The following is a 15927-nucleotide window of genomic DNA, read 5'->3' as shown; positions in this document are numbered from 1 at the left end:
GACATGTTTGTTTGGGTTAACGGGCCGTAGTCTGGACAAAGATGATATATAGGAGAAGATAGAAATCCGCCCGGTCGTTTTAATGAGATACATCGCTCTCCCGCTAATGTAAAGAAGCATTGTATTTACTTTAAATGGCTATAAACGGTTGAAATTGAAACAGGACAGTCCTGAATAGAAAAATAGCGCATGCTTTTGTATATTTTCAGCGCTATTTGATGTTTTTGTGAGCCGGTAACGCAGCGAGTCACGGCGCAGAGGCGAAGAGAAACAACCGCAAAACAAAGATTACCGTCGCTACTAGCTTAGATGTGTTTGTGATGCGCTGAGATGCTATCGCGAGCTGCTGTGCTTCTCCAGTCAAATGGAAACCAGTAAATATCTAGCCAGATGAAGTTTTTGCCTCAATCCTTGGCAGTTGAGAAAATACACGCAAAGCACAAGTCGCTAAACGATAAATGCGCAGTCGGATCTTCCTCGGGGTATTTAAGCAAAGACGGAAGTAAACGGTGGGTGACTGTTTCGCTTCGCTGTGTCTGGTTGGAGTCAGAGCGGGTGGTTTTTCAGGAGGGAAACTTTACAAGCTTTAACGGGATTTGAGCACGATTAATTCATTTCGCTTAATTACCAGAGCCAGTGCAGCCTTACTGAAAGGTAGGAGTGCACCCCGATAACAGCAACTCAAATTTTTACCGTGTATTATGATATTTTACCCGCTTCAGTTTGCGCCATTTTCGCTAGTTTGGTAATGCATAAATGTGCGCCTTTTAGCTCTGGCGTTCTTTGTCCCTATTCTTTAATGGATTGTGATATGGTTTAATCCCGTATAATATTTCACATCCCGGTTTGTTGTGCCAGGATGGGTGATATTAAGCGTCAGGCGAAAGGCAGCGATCACTTTCTCTCATCCAAAAATTGTATCCAAATCAAGTGCAATTGCGCATTTTTGTGCTGCATCAGGCCGTGTCAGACGCTAACAGCGCCAGCGCCTGTTGGGATGTAGCACGATTCTGGCGCACATGAGTTAGCTTGTCGAGCTAACCGGCTAGCTTGCTAATCAAATAGCTTTAGTAGTCAGTTCGCGGTGACAACAACTTTTTAATAAAGCCCCGCGAACACATAACGAATGAAATGTTAAAGACGTAGTTTTCTCGGCCCCGCTTTTGGCGTTTAAACACCAGGCGGGTTAACAGCAGGAAAAACGTATTTTGTAGACCTGTATCACCGCTGGCTAACTTGGCTAGCTCTCTTAGCGGTCCAGACATGTCGGATTAAAAGCTGCTTTTAAACATATTGTTCGAAAGGCTGGTGAAAACGGTTTATCATTAGGTAATAAATTGACAGTGTAACGTCTAGCCCGACTGTATTGCTAATAAGTTTGCAGATACTGCGGTGACAGTTGCTAGTTAATGCTAATGTTGTTTTACTGGTTTACCTCGTTGCCATTATCTCCAAAGCAGTGTTGCTATAGAGATTATTGCACACTACTTTGGAGCCCCCTAATTAGAAATCTTAATTAGCATCGAAACAGACTGCCGTACAGCCACATCCGTAAGCATATAAGTTACTAAAAGTCGGGATAATCACGCAGTCTCCCATGATGCACTGAAAATAAATCGACTTATATTTACCTGTAATTGTACCCAGGTGTTCCCAATTGATTAGCACACCTTTATCTAAAGAGGAGAGGGCTGATTAATCCAATGTATTTTGGTAACACAAACTGCCAGAATCTGAAAAACAATTGAGACTGTAATTAATGACTATTTTTGGTAACAGTTCCAGTCTTTTACTATTAGTTTGGTATATAATATATTGGAAAAATGGACTAAAATGCCCATCTTCAAAGCCCATTTACTATGGGCTAATTTATTCAAATAGTCCACAACCTAAAGATGTTAAATTTATATTTAGTTGAAGCAGAGACAAGCTTCAAATCCTTATATTAGTGCAGCTGAGATGACTAGAGGATTGGCGTTTTTTGCTGTATAAATGACTGATTTGATTGATGTCTTCGAAGAATCAACCTGTCATTCTGTTCCATTGCAGGAGTCTACAAATCATGTCAGGCATTGCATTGAGCCGGCTTGCCCAGGAGCGCAAGGCATGGCGGAAGGACCATCCTTTTGTGAGTAGGATCTCAGGAGATTCACCTGTTGTGATTTCTTCAATAAAAGTCTGTTTGAACTTTATTCAGATGGTATCATGTTCCCTACTGTGCGCTGAAATCTTATCTGTTTGCACCCTCAATTTTCCAGGGATTTGTTGCTGTTCCAACAAAAAATCCAGACGGAACCATGAATCTCATGAATTGGGAATGTGCTATTCCTGGCAAGAAAGGGGTAATGTGTTTTCTTGTGTGTTTGCATTCAGACCAGCTTGGCTTTGAGTAGTGACCACAGAAACACAGTAATGACTTCTGATGCACAAGATCACACAAAGTTTTTGTGGGGAATGTGTTTCCTTTGCTTTTGTATCAGCATAGTTGCTAAACACCATACTCAAATTACTCAGCCAGTTTTTAAAAACTGATTGAGCTGTGATGAGTTATAAATTTGCTCTCACAATGTAACTTTCATGTTAATTAAAAATTCATGTTACAAACCTAAACTAACGATTTTGTGTCTCCTCAGACTCCGTGGGAAGGAGGCCTGTTCAAACTGCGCATGTTGTTCAAGGATGACTATCCATCTTCACCTCCAAAATGTGAGTTGCTGTCTGATCTGAATCCAGCAGAAACTAAGCAGTTATTATTATTCCTCCACAAAATTAACTGTTATTTGCTGTAACAGCTGCTCTTTGAAATCTATATACTTGCTTCAGTGGATGGAATTAATAACAAACATGACAAAAAGAAATGTTTAATATGGAAGCCAGGGCTATGCTGCAGTTCATGCGGGGTTTCTCCTGCATTGAGGAATTTTTGGCCTCACCTGAAGAGACTTTAAAAAGCACCAAAGAATATCACCGGTGCCATAATAAGTGAAAATAAACAAATTACTCTTTGTAATTTAGGCTTTGTTTATTTGAGCATAAAATGTTGGGGTTTTTTTTAATCAAATTTTCCGAAATAACAGGAAAATGCATAGATTTCTGTCACGAGGTAACAGAGACTCATTGTGTTTACTTCACATAAACAGTCAAGTATACTTTGATTTGTAGTCGCCCCACTAAGCCCCAGTCTGAGCCAGGAAAACCCCTGTCATGTCCTCCTCCGAGGGCATTTTGCATTACAAAACAGAATATCTACCCTGATGCTGGCAAGAGTAGCAGTCTAGCTTGTTGACTTTTTCAAGGCTAACTGACAGTCACATTGAACTGATGGAAACATCCAACTTTGATGTTTTGAAATGGTCCCAAGTGAGGCCTTGAGCAAAGGAGTTCCCCAGCTCTTTCAGTTCATCTGTAAACTATTTGTGATGGCCAAATAAGACATCTATGAAATCTTGAATGTCTCCAAACATATTGAAGTTTCATTGTTATAATGAGGAGTGGAATTTTGATTCAAGAGCTAACTCCACTACGGAGATACTGTTCTGCCGTCATCCTCAGTGGTAACCCCATGTTTAAGTTAAAGCTGAGCGGTGTCTGTTTAACACCACGGTTGTGATTGGCTGAATACTGTGTGTTTTCACCTTCCCAGCAGCAGTAAACACAGGGTTGTCCTGTATCGTTGTTGAAGCAAAATAAAATTAGCAAATGACACTAATTCATTTACATCTATTGCAGTACACGAGATATAACTTGAATGTTAATTTGTGGTCCCGACCAACAGATGCCTTCATACATGCATTATTTACTGTTCATCTTACAATATTTATTTTGATTTTAGAGCTGATAGTGTCGTGACTCTGAACTGGGTTTGACAGGCTGCTGAAGAACTTTGTCTAGAGTACATTACTGGCCTGTTTTTTGTGAATCAAAGCACAACACAACCACAGTGGGGTCACACACAGGGTCAGTGCACTGCAACATATGATGTGTAATAAGCAGTAGGCATAGTATTAATGGAGGCGTCTGAATGTCACTTTAATGCGACTTTAAGTCACTGTTCGTGTCAACAACAAAGGCTGCTGCTTTCATTGTAACATTTCAGTATCCAGGTTCAGTTGCAGGTTTTGTTCATTTTTATGTAACATTTGTAATGGATCAAAAACACGAGTGCTCTTACCATGTTATTGTGTTGCAGGTAAATTTGAGCCTCCACTCTTCCATCCAAATGTGTATCCATCAGGCACAGTATGCCTATCTATTCTAGAGGAGGATAAGGACTGGAGACCAGCCATCACAATAAAGCAGGTTGGGACCACACTTAATTCACAACACTGGGATTTTCCATCATTTCACATTGTGTGGTTTCATACTGTTTTTATTGGAAGTTCACTGTATTTTAGAATATCCATGTCACTTGGGTCACAGTTATTGTACAAAGCTGGAAAAATTTCATTTAGATGCGGGAATAATACGGACATTTTCAATTTTCTTTGCATACTCTCTTTAAACATAGAAGAAAATCGTGGAAGGTCTGTCTAGATTATCTGCTGTTTAATGTGACGTGAATGAAATGTAACTTATTAGCCACATTTTATTATATATAATGAACATTGCGGGACACATTTTTAAATGCTTCAATAAAATGACAACTAAAAGATGAGAAACTGACTTCAAACATTTGTAACCTACAAATATTAAGCAGCCTTACAGAGAGATGCAACAAGAACAATTTGTGATTATGTAATTTTATCCTTTAGATCTTATTAGGTATCCAGGAACTCCTAAACGAGCCAAATATCCAGGATCCAGCCCAAGCAGAGGCTTACACGATCTACTGGTGAGTGTCATTTATTTAATCATTTCCAAACACGATGTTGACATATTTGGATTTTACACTGAAATGCTTTGCTAAGTTACTAAGTGAGCAATGTAGATCCAGACTGATGTAAAAGTTCTTACAATCTTCTTGCCTGTCTTTTCCTTTACCTTCCCTTGATCTTAATAAAAACATTGTAAAATCAAGGAAAGGGGTGGAGATGAATTTTAGACACAGGAAAAGACAACTGTAGTGCTAAAAGAATCCAGCTACACTTATACTTAAGCCGCATAATCTTGCAGTGGTGGATGTTACTGCTGTGGACGGTGAATGTTTTAAGAAAGAAAGCACTGAAGCACCTTTCTTTAGCAGTTAGAGAAGTCAACCAGCTCTTATCCTGACTGCCACTTGTCTGCTTCTGTTACTTTCCTGAGTTAAAAACCTTCCAAAGCAAAAAAAAAAGATACTTCAAGAGACACTTGTGGAGTCTCAAGAGTTCTGACTGAGGTGAAAGCACTTTATGGAATGTTAATAACACCGAATCTTTCCTCAGTATTATGTGTCTGTGTGTACTGGAGGCCTTGGTGTGTTTTTGTATGATTAATAGATTATGTTTCACACCTTATTTAAACCCACAGTTTCATCCACCAAGTTCTGCAGCTTCATCATGGTTTACTTCACATATAGAACCTGCAAAAACATCTAGAAACAAGAAAATTATGTTGATTTTAACTCATGCTCACAAGCTATTGTGTTGACTGGGGATCCAATGATTTGTGTATTATATATGACAAAAGAAATCCTGAATTTTCTACTTTTATTTGTAAAAGGGAAAAATAATATCATGGTTTGGTAATGCTTTAAGTGTTTCTGATTTCAAAAAGGGCTCTACACCATAATAACTACTTTTAACCCCTTTCCAGCCAAAACAGAGTAGAATATGAAAAAAGAGTTCGAGCACAAGCCAAAAAATTCTCCCCCTCGTAAGGGCGAAGACTCGCTCCGCTGCGGCAGAAGGAATGGGTTTAACAAGAATCACCTCCCCGCTCAGTCTCTCAATGAATGTGCTCCTCTCACATCGGGACTTGCTTAAAGACTTCTATTTAAACTCCACACATTCTGTGCCATCCGTTCTCCTCTGACCTATCATTTTTGTTCTTAATTGCCGGTTGGCGCATAATGCTGGGAGGGGGATGGGTGCTTCAGCACCCTGGTCATTTCTTTTTAAACATTTTGTCTTATGTGGTGCAAGGGACACAGCTCGGTACCAGTTTCAACAACTCCATGCAAGCTGGCTGTCATCAATGTTCAAGGAAGAAAATGTCTTTGTTTTATTTTGCTCTTTCACAGGGTCTCTTCCTTTGTATCCCCTCTTTATTTTCCATAAGTTTAATGTAAAATTAGCTTATTTCATTGTCAGTATTTCAACTGCTGTATAATGAATGGCACTTTTATACTGTTGTATCTCACTAGTGTCTCTAGATGGCTCTGTCTAATTCTCTTTCCCAGGTTTTCTATTCAGCATGCTGTAATATACAATAGAATCTGCTGCCTTGGCTGTCTTTTTGTTATTCAGAGTGTTTGCTATGGAATAAATAAAAATGGCCACAGTGACTGAGGCAGGTAGGCTTACTTCTGTATCAGACTTTAAGGTGCTTTGTTCATGTATGTGTTGGCTTAATAATAAAACTTTCTACAAAATGTGGCGTTTTCTTTATTGAAAGAAATGAAAGGAAACATATATAATAACTTCACTTTACCCTCTAATTTTTGACAAGCAAAATAAATGTAGTCACAAAAGGAAGTTTAAGATCTGTTAGATGTTTTTAGCTGCAGTTTCATTACACATTTACTGAACACAAGCACAAGGTAATGCGATTAATATTTTATATCATGTCAATTATGCAAAAACCTAAAAAAAAACTTGTATAAGCAGCTTGTTAACACTAACAGCAAATAGAGCTACAACTAGTAATCAATTGTCGACTATTGATCATGAGTTGTTTTGATGTTTAGCTTGAGAAATTTTGGAAGAAAATGAAAATTCAGCCTCCAGCTTCATATATTGTGCAGTTTCTTCCCTTTTATTATGATAGTAAACTAAATATTAGCGGGTTGGGGAAAACATTGGAGGACGTAATGCTGTTTTTTGGATGATGCTGCTCTATATTTTTCACAATTTTCTGACATTTTATTGAGCAAACATCTAATTTAGAAAATAATCAACAGTGGAAGTAATGGTTAGTTTAAGCCCAGTTCGTTACACATTCAATCGCTTAGCAAAAGCACAAAGATATGAAGTTAATATTTTTTATCATGCAAAATTCTACGAAACATGCTACAAATATATAAGAGCTTGTTTATTAAAATGGCCAGTGAAGCTGCAGTGAATAATCACTTGACGTCTGTTAAATTAATCATACTATTTTGATGGTAATTTGAGAAATTTCTGAAGAAAAGGTGAAAAACCCCAGCTTTATATATATTTAAACATTCTCAGTTTTTCCCCACTTTTCTGTGACAGTAAACTTAATATTTTCAGGTTTAGGGCCAAAAAAGACATTTGAGGATGTCATGCTAGGTTGTAATTTTCACAATTTTCTGACATTTTATAGAGCGGACGACTAATGTAGCAATCAAGACTGGAAATAATAATTAGTTGCAGCCCCATTGGCTAAATGTCTTTGCATACTGTGGCTACTGTGAGCTTTAAGTGCTTGGAACATGTGCAGAAGCATTACATTTTCTTCTGTACATGCATTTCACTTAGCTTTATAGGGCCTGACATGATTAAAAATACAACTTCCCCCTTTCACTGTCCTACAAAAACAGATTTTTATGCTTCCTCTGGAGCAACCACTGCCTATTTGTTTACAAGCTCCCACAGTGCCCTGCTGTGACAGCCAGACTGCTGGAAGGCGCTCAGGGTGCAGTACTCATTGCAGTACCAGGGTAGATCCTTCTCCAGAGACGTGTTGCTGCTGAGCCAACAGCCCGAGTCTGCACCTGGACTCTGCGGCTCTGAGCTCAGGGTTAGACTTTCCAGATCATCCTTCTGGTCCGACGGCGGAGCCATAGTGCAGACGGCGTACGGGACGCCCAGCAGAGCTTCATCACACACTGGGATTATCACATTACTGTATGCGCTGCCCTCCATCAGCTGCAGGTGAAGTTGGGGTGGACACTTTTCCTCCTCTTCCTGCTGGGCGTCTGCACACTTGGTCAGGGTGTCGATGTGCAGCGTTTCCTCTGCTTTCGACATGGCTGCTGTGCTTTCTTGTGTAACCACCCAGCTCTGTAATCACAGCCGTGGTCAGGGACGTTCTCGGGAGATAATTGCTGGTGTTATATGTGCTTAACTTACCTTGAAATCTCCCTGGCAGTCAGTGTACAGCGTGTCAAAATAGGGAGCTGGATTTGGGATAAAGGCACTTTGCTTCCACCTGAAAAACAACGTTCTCTCGTTTTTAAAATTGCCTCAGCTGAGTAGTGTTTGCTGTGATCAGGAATATGATGAGCAGTCAAAAGCCGGAGGAGGGCCTTACTTTTTAACAGGAGCGTAGCAGAGAAGTATGACGAGTAGAGCCATCACACATAAGGGGATTAACACCTTCTTACCCACTTCAGATGTGAAAATGTTTGCTGAGAAACCTGTGCAGAGAAACACAGAAAATATTTTAAAAATCGTCTTAGAAATGAATTCCTATTGATCGAGTCCCATTCAGCTGGTTTCTGTAACTGGTGATGATTGGAAACCCAGATCTACAAGAAGACAATCACGATGACCAGGAGGAAGATGAGGTCCAGGAGGACATAACTGGTGGAAGAGGAAGGAGAGGACATCGGACAGGATGAAGTCAAACGCCAGGAAGGACCAAGAAAGGAGGGAGATCACAGAAATGGCATGAACAATAATGAGGAAGAGAATTACGAGGAGGAAGAAGAGGAGGTAGAGGAGGATACAGCTGCTCGAGACAAGGGAGCCAATCAAAGGGCACATTGACCAGTTGTAGTGCCTTTTTTTGACTGCCTGTAGAGGCAGTCAGGTCTTTCTTTCTCATGATTCCCAAAGGAATAAAACCAGCCATTCATTCAGAATTCCACTTAGGAAAATCGGGATATCGTGCTTAGAAGTTGGGGATGCTGTTCCAAACACTGTGGGGTTGGAACGGATCAACTTTCACTGTGGAAAAGGACACGACTTGTGGGGCGCAAAGGGGATATGTTCTGTATATATTCCTGAGACTCACTGTATTCGACTGGTTCTGTCTTCCAGTGAACCTCAGCAGACCAGTCACTCCACTGGCCCTGGTAAAAAGCCATATTAGGACTGGACCGTACTCTGGCAGCGTACTCTGTGTCTGGCACAAACCACTCATCATCCACAGAACAGCGTTCAGTGTTTGTGTTGATATCACGTAATGTGTCCTGGAAGAAATGAAGAGGTTGTAATTAGCGTTGCAAAGGAAAGAGTCGTCCTGTATGGGGCCTCATTGGTGCAACTTCAATACATAGGATGAGAGGGAAATAGAAAAAATACAGATTGGTGGGTAAACCACAACCAACTGTTTAAAGATTTGCAGCTTTTGCAAAATGGCAAAAACAATTGTCTCAGTCATCACGTTTTACTGCTTCACAGTTGCTTCATTGATTATCATTTCTGCTTTGAGTTTTTCCACAGTGGGATCAAAAATATCATTAGTCATTTCCAACATGGCACATACAGTCAGCTAAAGTTGTTTTTTGTTGTTCGAGGTAACTGATATTACATTAAAGTCCGTGTGTGAGATAAAGAGTTATTATTATGCAGTGCCTAAACTTTTATGATCCTTCCTTCAGCCTCTGCCCTTCTTCCTCCTTTTCTCTCTTTTTCCTTCTTTCTCCCATTGTTCCTCATCTGTTTCTGTTTTGACCTGTCTCTCTTTGGCTCCCTCTGTCTGTCTGTCACCTCTCCCTCCTGTCTCTCTCTCTTCCTGTCTCTCACCCTCCTGCTCTCCCTGCTTCACCTGCCTGCATTCTGCCACCTGCTGATTACTGCAATGAGTGTCAGCTGCAGTAATCACCTCTTGCAACGTAAAGCTCAGCTCATTCAGTCACACCTTGCTGGATCATAAAGACTCACATCCCCACTTTTGGACTTTGTTTTTTCCCCCCTGGACTGCCCCACATGGACTCTGATCATCTCCCTGATTCTTGCCCGCCTTACTTCTGTCTCCAGCCTGTTTGTTCTGTCTCATCTCCATCAACCCCTGGTTTCCCTCAGCCTGTTTTCCCCCTCTGTGTTCAGTTTCCCCTGTCTTGTGAGTACCCCTCCTGAGCTTGGTTTTGTAAACTTCCATTTTTTTGTATTCATAGTGTTGGTTTGTAGAGTTTAGAGTAGTTTGGTTTTGTTCTGTCCCCCTAGTTCAGTTCTCCCTTTATGTATTGGTTTAGTTATCTGGTTGAATAAAACTCCTTCATTTATTCACTTGTCTGTCAGTTTTCTCTGTGTCTGCGCTTGGGTTCTCCAGCTCCCCCCATAACATAAACTGCAAGAGTCAGACAAATTCATCGGCTGATATTTCATCAATCAGTAACAATTCTAAACACTGAGGGCTTCTCAGAGTGAAATTAATAATATAGCTCTGATTTCAGTCTGATAAGTTCTAACACTGTCTCTATGAAGTAACATCAGGAGAGATATGTAATGAGCGCCTGAAGGTGTCCAAGAGTCAAACTTGTAATCACTGATTGCAAAATATTATGAGTTTTCTCCGGGTACTCAGGCTTCCTCCCACAGCCCAAAAACATGCTGAGGTCAATTGGGGATTTTAAATTGTCCATAGGTGTGAATGTGATTGTTTGTTTCTAAGTGTAGCCCTGTGATAGACTGGTGACCTGTCCAGAATGTCCCCTGCCTTCACCCTGAGTCAGCTGGGATAGACTCCAGCCCCCCCCCCCACGACCCTAATAGGCATTAAGCGGTGTGTAGATAATGGATGGATGTTACGCATGGAGACATTGCTTTACTTATTGTGTTTCTGCTAACTTTTGAGGCTCTAAGCTTTGTGCACTGTGTGTTAAAGGTGCAATATCTCCCATACAGTTGTTTCTGTACTGATGATAAGCTGAGACTTGTAAATTCAGCATTTAATCCATTATTTTTAGTTTTGATGAAAAGCGCTGAACAACAAAGGCTGAGGAACAAAAGTGCAAATACTCAGAGTCTGAGCTATATGTTGCCACAGACTTTAGTCCAGTCATAAAAAGTTATTATATGCAGCACCATTCAAAATTTTGGGGTCACCCAGATAATTTCCGGCATTCCATGAAAACTCACTCTTTAATTCATGTGCTAACAAAACTGCACAAGGATTTTCTAATCATCAATTAGCCTTTCAACACCATCAGTTAACACAATGTAGCATTAGAACACAGGAGTGATGGTTTCTGGAAACGTTCCTCTGTACCCCTATGAAGATATTCCATTAAAAATCAGTCGTTACCAACTGCTTTTCTTTCAAAAATGAGGACATTTCTAAGCGACCCCAAACTTTTGAACAGTAGTGTATATTTATTCAAGCTCCACACTGAAGTTCAATTTTGTAGTTTAAAGTAAATGCGAGTATTTCCATTTTATGGGACTTTATAATTTCACTCAGCAAATACACTCCACTATATTTAAGATGAAGACTGAACACAATGAACCCAATAAAGACCTTTTTTTAAATATATCACATTGTTAAATATTAAGCTAGTGTTGTTTTTTTAAAACTTTTTGACCTCTTACAAACAGTGTGTAGTCTATGAGTTGTTTATCTGCTCCACCAGAGAGTATTTTTTTTCCCTCTAAACTTCTCACATGGTTTTGTTTCAGTAAACATTCAAATTATCCAATATCTCACCAAAAGATTAGAGAAGCAGCTCAAAAACTGAAAATACATTTGGGTATTGGTATTGTTTTTGTTTTCTTTTCTATTAAATATCTGCCAACCCATCACATTTATCTTGCAATCCTGTAAATAAAAGTGTATATAGAGTCGCTAAAACCACAACAGTGACATGTTGCCAACACACTGATCATTCGCTATTAATAATCTACTGAAGTCATATATAAAAATATATCAGCCAGAGGGACTGAATCAGTACTTTCAGTTTAACACTCCAGCTACATATTGCTGCTAATACTTAAGTAGTTCTATTTAAGTAAGATTTTTCATGCAGGAGTTGTGAGTATTTTTACTTTGGAGTACTGGTACTTTTACTTAAATAACAATCTGAATACTTGTGTTTTATCACAGCAGGTAATTTGACATGTCATCATAGCAATAAAAGCACAGATATAACCAATTATAACCAATTGTAAAGGAATCCAGAGTTTTATCAGTTTAATAAGTAGAAGCTATTAGTTTAGCCTGTCCTCAGAGAGTCAGAATGTCTGTGATAACAACAGTTTCTCATCTTCCTCAGAGTGTCACCGCACTGAGCCGACGTCCACAGAGGCCAGTAGTGAAACCGCTGTGGTAGCTTCTCATCTCAGAAACCATCGTTGGCAGTTTAAAGCAGCTGATAGCCAATCAGATGGTCAACAAAGGTAATTTATTTAACTATTATTGGGATTGATTTTCCACAAGCAGGCCTCCATTAGTCTCTGTCATTCTTACCGGTTTATTATCTGAATCCTACCTCGTGTTTGTCTCCCCTTTTGTAGAAGTGAAGCTGATACCGCAGGTCCTTAACCAGACTGTACTTCTCATAGGTGCTCATCCATGTGAAGTGGTGTTGACTTGAGTTTTGGTTCACGGTGAGGCAGCACGGTGTGTTTGGTTTAACTGACGAGAGAGCACATTTGATTTAAAACATATTAAATGCGTTTATGATTCATATGGACACATAGATCTGTGCTCTGTGCATCCAGCTGTGAGAACAGAACATTTTTATGTTGCTTACTGTTCCTCATAGGTAAAAATTCTTCATCCAGCAGCTCACAGGCATCGTTTCCATCGTGACAAAGCAAGATTTCATAGGAGTCTATGTCTGCAAAGGTTTCGGAGTAATCATAGTCGTTATCAGGAAAAGAGTCGGATGTTTTAAGGGAGCAGAAATAACCCTCTGTGGTGTTTGTCAGCATGCACAAATATGGTTCTCTGTGAGGACGAAAGAGGCAGTAATGAGACACAATATCATCGTCATCACAGTGAAGGTGATCCATCATTAGTATGTGGAAGTAAAAAGTGTCTCACCGTGTAAATGTTTCTGTGAAAATGAGCCAGTAGGGGCTGTTTCCTGATGGAGGGATGTTCAGGGTGCAGTTGATGGTGATCAAGTAATCAGTCACACAGTGAAGATTATGGTCTGCTCCTGGAAAACAGAACAGAAACTTTTAAATTCAGTTTGCGATTCTACATCAGCGTAGACAGAATTACAACTAACCAGACACTGGTTTCAATTGTGCCACTCTACATTACAGAATGGTAAGGGTTAATTAATGATTTATTAATTGTCTACACTGTAAAATAAATAAATCAATGAATATTGTACAATTTTTTGAATTCTTGTTTTCTAGATTTTTCCAGTTTTATGAAATTACAGAAAATAACAGTTAAATTATTGGGAAAAAACTGTAGACAGTGTGCCCCATCAAAAATATATGATTTTTTTTTTAACAAATTTGAATTCCTTCTTTTACAATACATGATTGTAAAATGTATTTAAATCTGTTAAAATCAGTTTTATTTAACAGATATTTGCTGTTAATTTTACAGTTAATGGAGTTTTTAAAATTATTATATGACAGCATTCCACCATTTTTAAAGTTTTTTTTTCTGGCATCCTTGCTGCCAGATTTGTACTTTTTTATGGATTTTTTTTTTCACAGTGTAGAGGAACAAGTTGTTTAAATATACACAGTAAAACACTTGATTTGTTAGGCTGGCAGCCCACATTTTGTAGGTATTTATTCATTTTCATCATTTTCAGATGGACACCTTTCATGGACTGTCTGACTTACAGAAGAAGAATACCAGATACACCCATTCCAAGAGCCATTACTGATGACTAATTGACATCTTAAACATTATGAGTTGATGTTAAAAGCTGCAATCATTAAGGTTAGGTTCCCATTGAAACTGTTATTGGTTGCTGTGATTAATGCTTGCTGCAGAGAGACCTCTTGTTAAGTCAACTCCAATATGAGAAACAGGGGGACAAAATCCACATCTTCATTCTATGCAAAAATATAAAATGAGCTTACAAACTGACAATATTTCCATCCATTATCTATATACCACGTAATCCTCATTACGGTCAATAGCCAGCACCAAAATAATAACGAATATGAGAACAAATGTTTTTTTTAACCGATTTTGTTAACTGAAGTGTCACTTAAGCAAGCAACAGATGTTTATTAACCAAATGTTCAGAAATAAGAGGAAAATGGATGAATTTATCTCTAACAAGGTAACAGAGACTTGTTGCTTTTATTGCACGTACACAGATCAGTCATGCTTGTTGTGCGTCATCACCCACCAAAAACACTGGACTTTTAAACTAGAAGAATATTTTAAGGTAATGTAAACACTTTCAATCAGGGATGTCAAACTCATTTTAGTCCAGGGGCCACATACAACCCAATTTGATCTCAAGTGGGCAGCACCAGTAAAAATCACAGCATAATAACCTATAAATACCCACAACTCCAGCTTTTCCCCTTTGTTTTAGTTCAGAAAAGTACAGTCAGAAAATGTTCACAATTAATGAATTATCTTTTTACAAAACTTTATGAACAACCTGAAGTTTCTTAATTAAAATAAGTTCAATTTCGATTTGCAGTATTATGCTTCAGTTGTTCATTTACATGTGCATTGCAACTGACAGATCAGTTTATTTACAAAGGCACATTCAGTCACAGGTATCTGGAACGAACAATCTAGTATTTTACTTTATGGTCAAAACAACTTGTCAAGGTCTAGAAATTATTTAAAATGTACAGTTTTACAAATTTACAATTTACTGTTAATGTCTTCTCTGTAATTTTTACCCTTTGCAAAGTCGTCCCGCAGGCCGAAATGGACCATCTGACACCCCTGCTTTAAATGAATGGACTGCACATTAATCACGCTTTTCTGCTGTATATGATGCCTTGCAATTCCACCTCTTATTCACCCATTTACCTGCTGCATGGCAGCAACATTTGGGGTCCTTTGTCTCACTAGAGGACTCTTTGACATGTGATCCAGCTGCTTAAAACACAGCCTGCTCTGCCTACTGAGTTCCATCCACCTGTATATTGAACAATATATGTATACATCTGTAATTATCAAGAATGCAACCCTTTCAGAGTGTTAATCCTCAGGCTTCATGCAGTATGATCATTGTACACATTTTCTCTGAACATTTTAAAATCGAGACTTGCCAAAAATGCAACCTTTGGCAACCAACACCACCTAAACCAGCATGCTGTTTGATTGTAAATTGAAAACAATTAAATGTAGATAGTTACAGACATTATTTTGCAATAATTCATACTCTTCGAGTTAAGTTACTACTGTAAAAACAATTTATAGAAAGTGGATTTTTTTTCTCTCTTCATACTAAGAAATCTGACCAGACTTTTTCTTGAAGGTCAAAGGTCAAGCTGAGCAGACCTTGTCCCTTCAGTCATAACAAAGTTAATTTTTCATCACCTTTATGTCTTTATGTGATGCTAAATCCTACCGTTGTTGTGCCTTACATCAGCATTTTACAGTTTTCCTATTCACCTTCAAATGAGCAGAAAAATTAAATACATTCAAATGTATATAAATATACTTATTGCTCATACAAATGATAATTTTTCAAATTTTGAAAATACTGTCAGAAATATAACCTGTGGTGGGATTTCCATGCAGCCAGGTGGACCTGAGCAGAAACACAATGAGCAGCGTCAGCTTCATCCTCAGCCCGGACATCACCTCAGCCCTTAGAAGAAGTCATGACAACTCTCATAAAGCACTTTTAATGTTGCAGACTGAGAGAGGGAGGTACCAGTCAGGCTTTTCACACCCAGAGCTGTTACTCACATGTAGGTGGTGGGAGAGGATGTGCTTTTTTGAGACAGTGGCTGTATGAAACTGTGTGAAAGGGGTATAGCTGTAGTG

General features: G+C 39.0%; 2 protein-coding genes across 3 annotated transcripts; one reads left to right on the top strand and one right to left on the bottom strand.

Moving 5' to 3' along the window:
- The first annotated feature begins 495 nt into the window (after nt 1–495).
- Nucleotides 496–6511, top strand: ube2ib (ubiquitin-conjugating enzyme E2Ib). The gene is made up of 7 exons (XM_023294261.3): nt 496–654; nt 2050–2128; nt 2259–2342; nt 2634–2706; nt 4190–4299; nt 4752–4831; nt 5734–6511. Exons 2-7 carry the CDS (start codon nt 2063–2065, stop codon nt 5795–5797), a joined length of 477 nt encoding a protein of 158 aa, XP_023150029.1. The 5' UTR covers nt 496–654; nt 2050–2062; the 3' UTR covers nt 5798–6511.
- LOC111584916 (interleukin-7 receptor subunit alpha) lies at nt 6512–15815 on the bottom strand. 2 transcript variants are annotated; one of them, XM_035940958.2, is made up of 9 exons: nt 15657–15789; nt 14962–15070; nt 13033–13150; nt 12740–12936; nt 12476–12621; nt 9061–9238; nt 8356–8461; nt 8175–8253; nt 6512–8105 (listed from the first exon to the last, which is right to left on the bottom strand). In XM_035940958.2, exons 4-9 carry the CDS (start codon nt 12918–12920, stop codon nt 7674–7676), a joined length of 1122 nt encoding a protein of 373 aa, XP_035796851.2. In that variant the 5' UTR covers nt 12921–12936; nt 13033–13150; nt 14962–15070; nt 15657–15789; the 3' UTR covers nt 6512–7673. The 2 variants fall into 2 exon arrangements, with proteins under 2 accessions (XP_035796851.2, XP_023150032.2); XM_023294264.3 differs by lacking the exon at nt 14962–15070 and having other exon boundaries at nt 15657–15815.
- Nucleotides 15816–15927: the final 112 nt, after the last annotated feature.

The sequence above is a fragment of the Amphiprion ocellaris genome, chromosome 18, assembly GCF_022539595.1.
Source record: "Amphiprion ocellaris isolate individual 3 ecotype Okinawa chromosome 18, ASM2253959v1, whole genome shotgun sequence".
In the NCBI taxonomy this organism is placed as follows: Eukaryota; Metazoa; Chordata; class Actinopteri; family Pomacentridae; genus Amphiprion; species Amphiprion ocellaris.
Note: the sequence above shows the minus strand (reverse complement) of the source record. Positions and strands in the feature narration are given on the sequence as shown.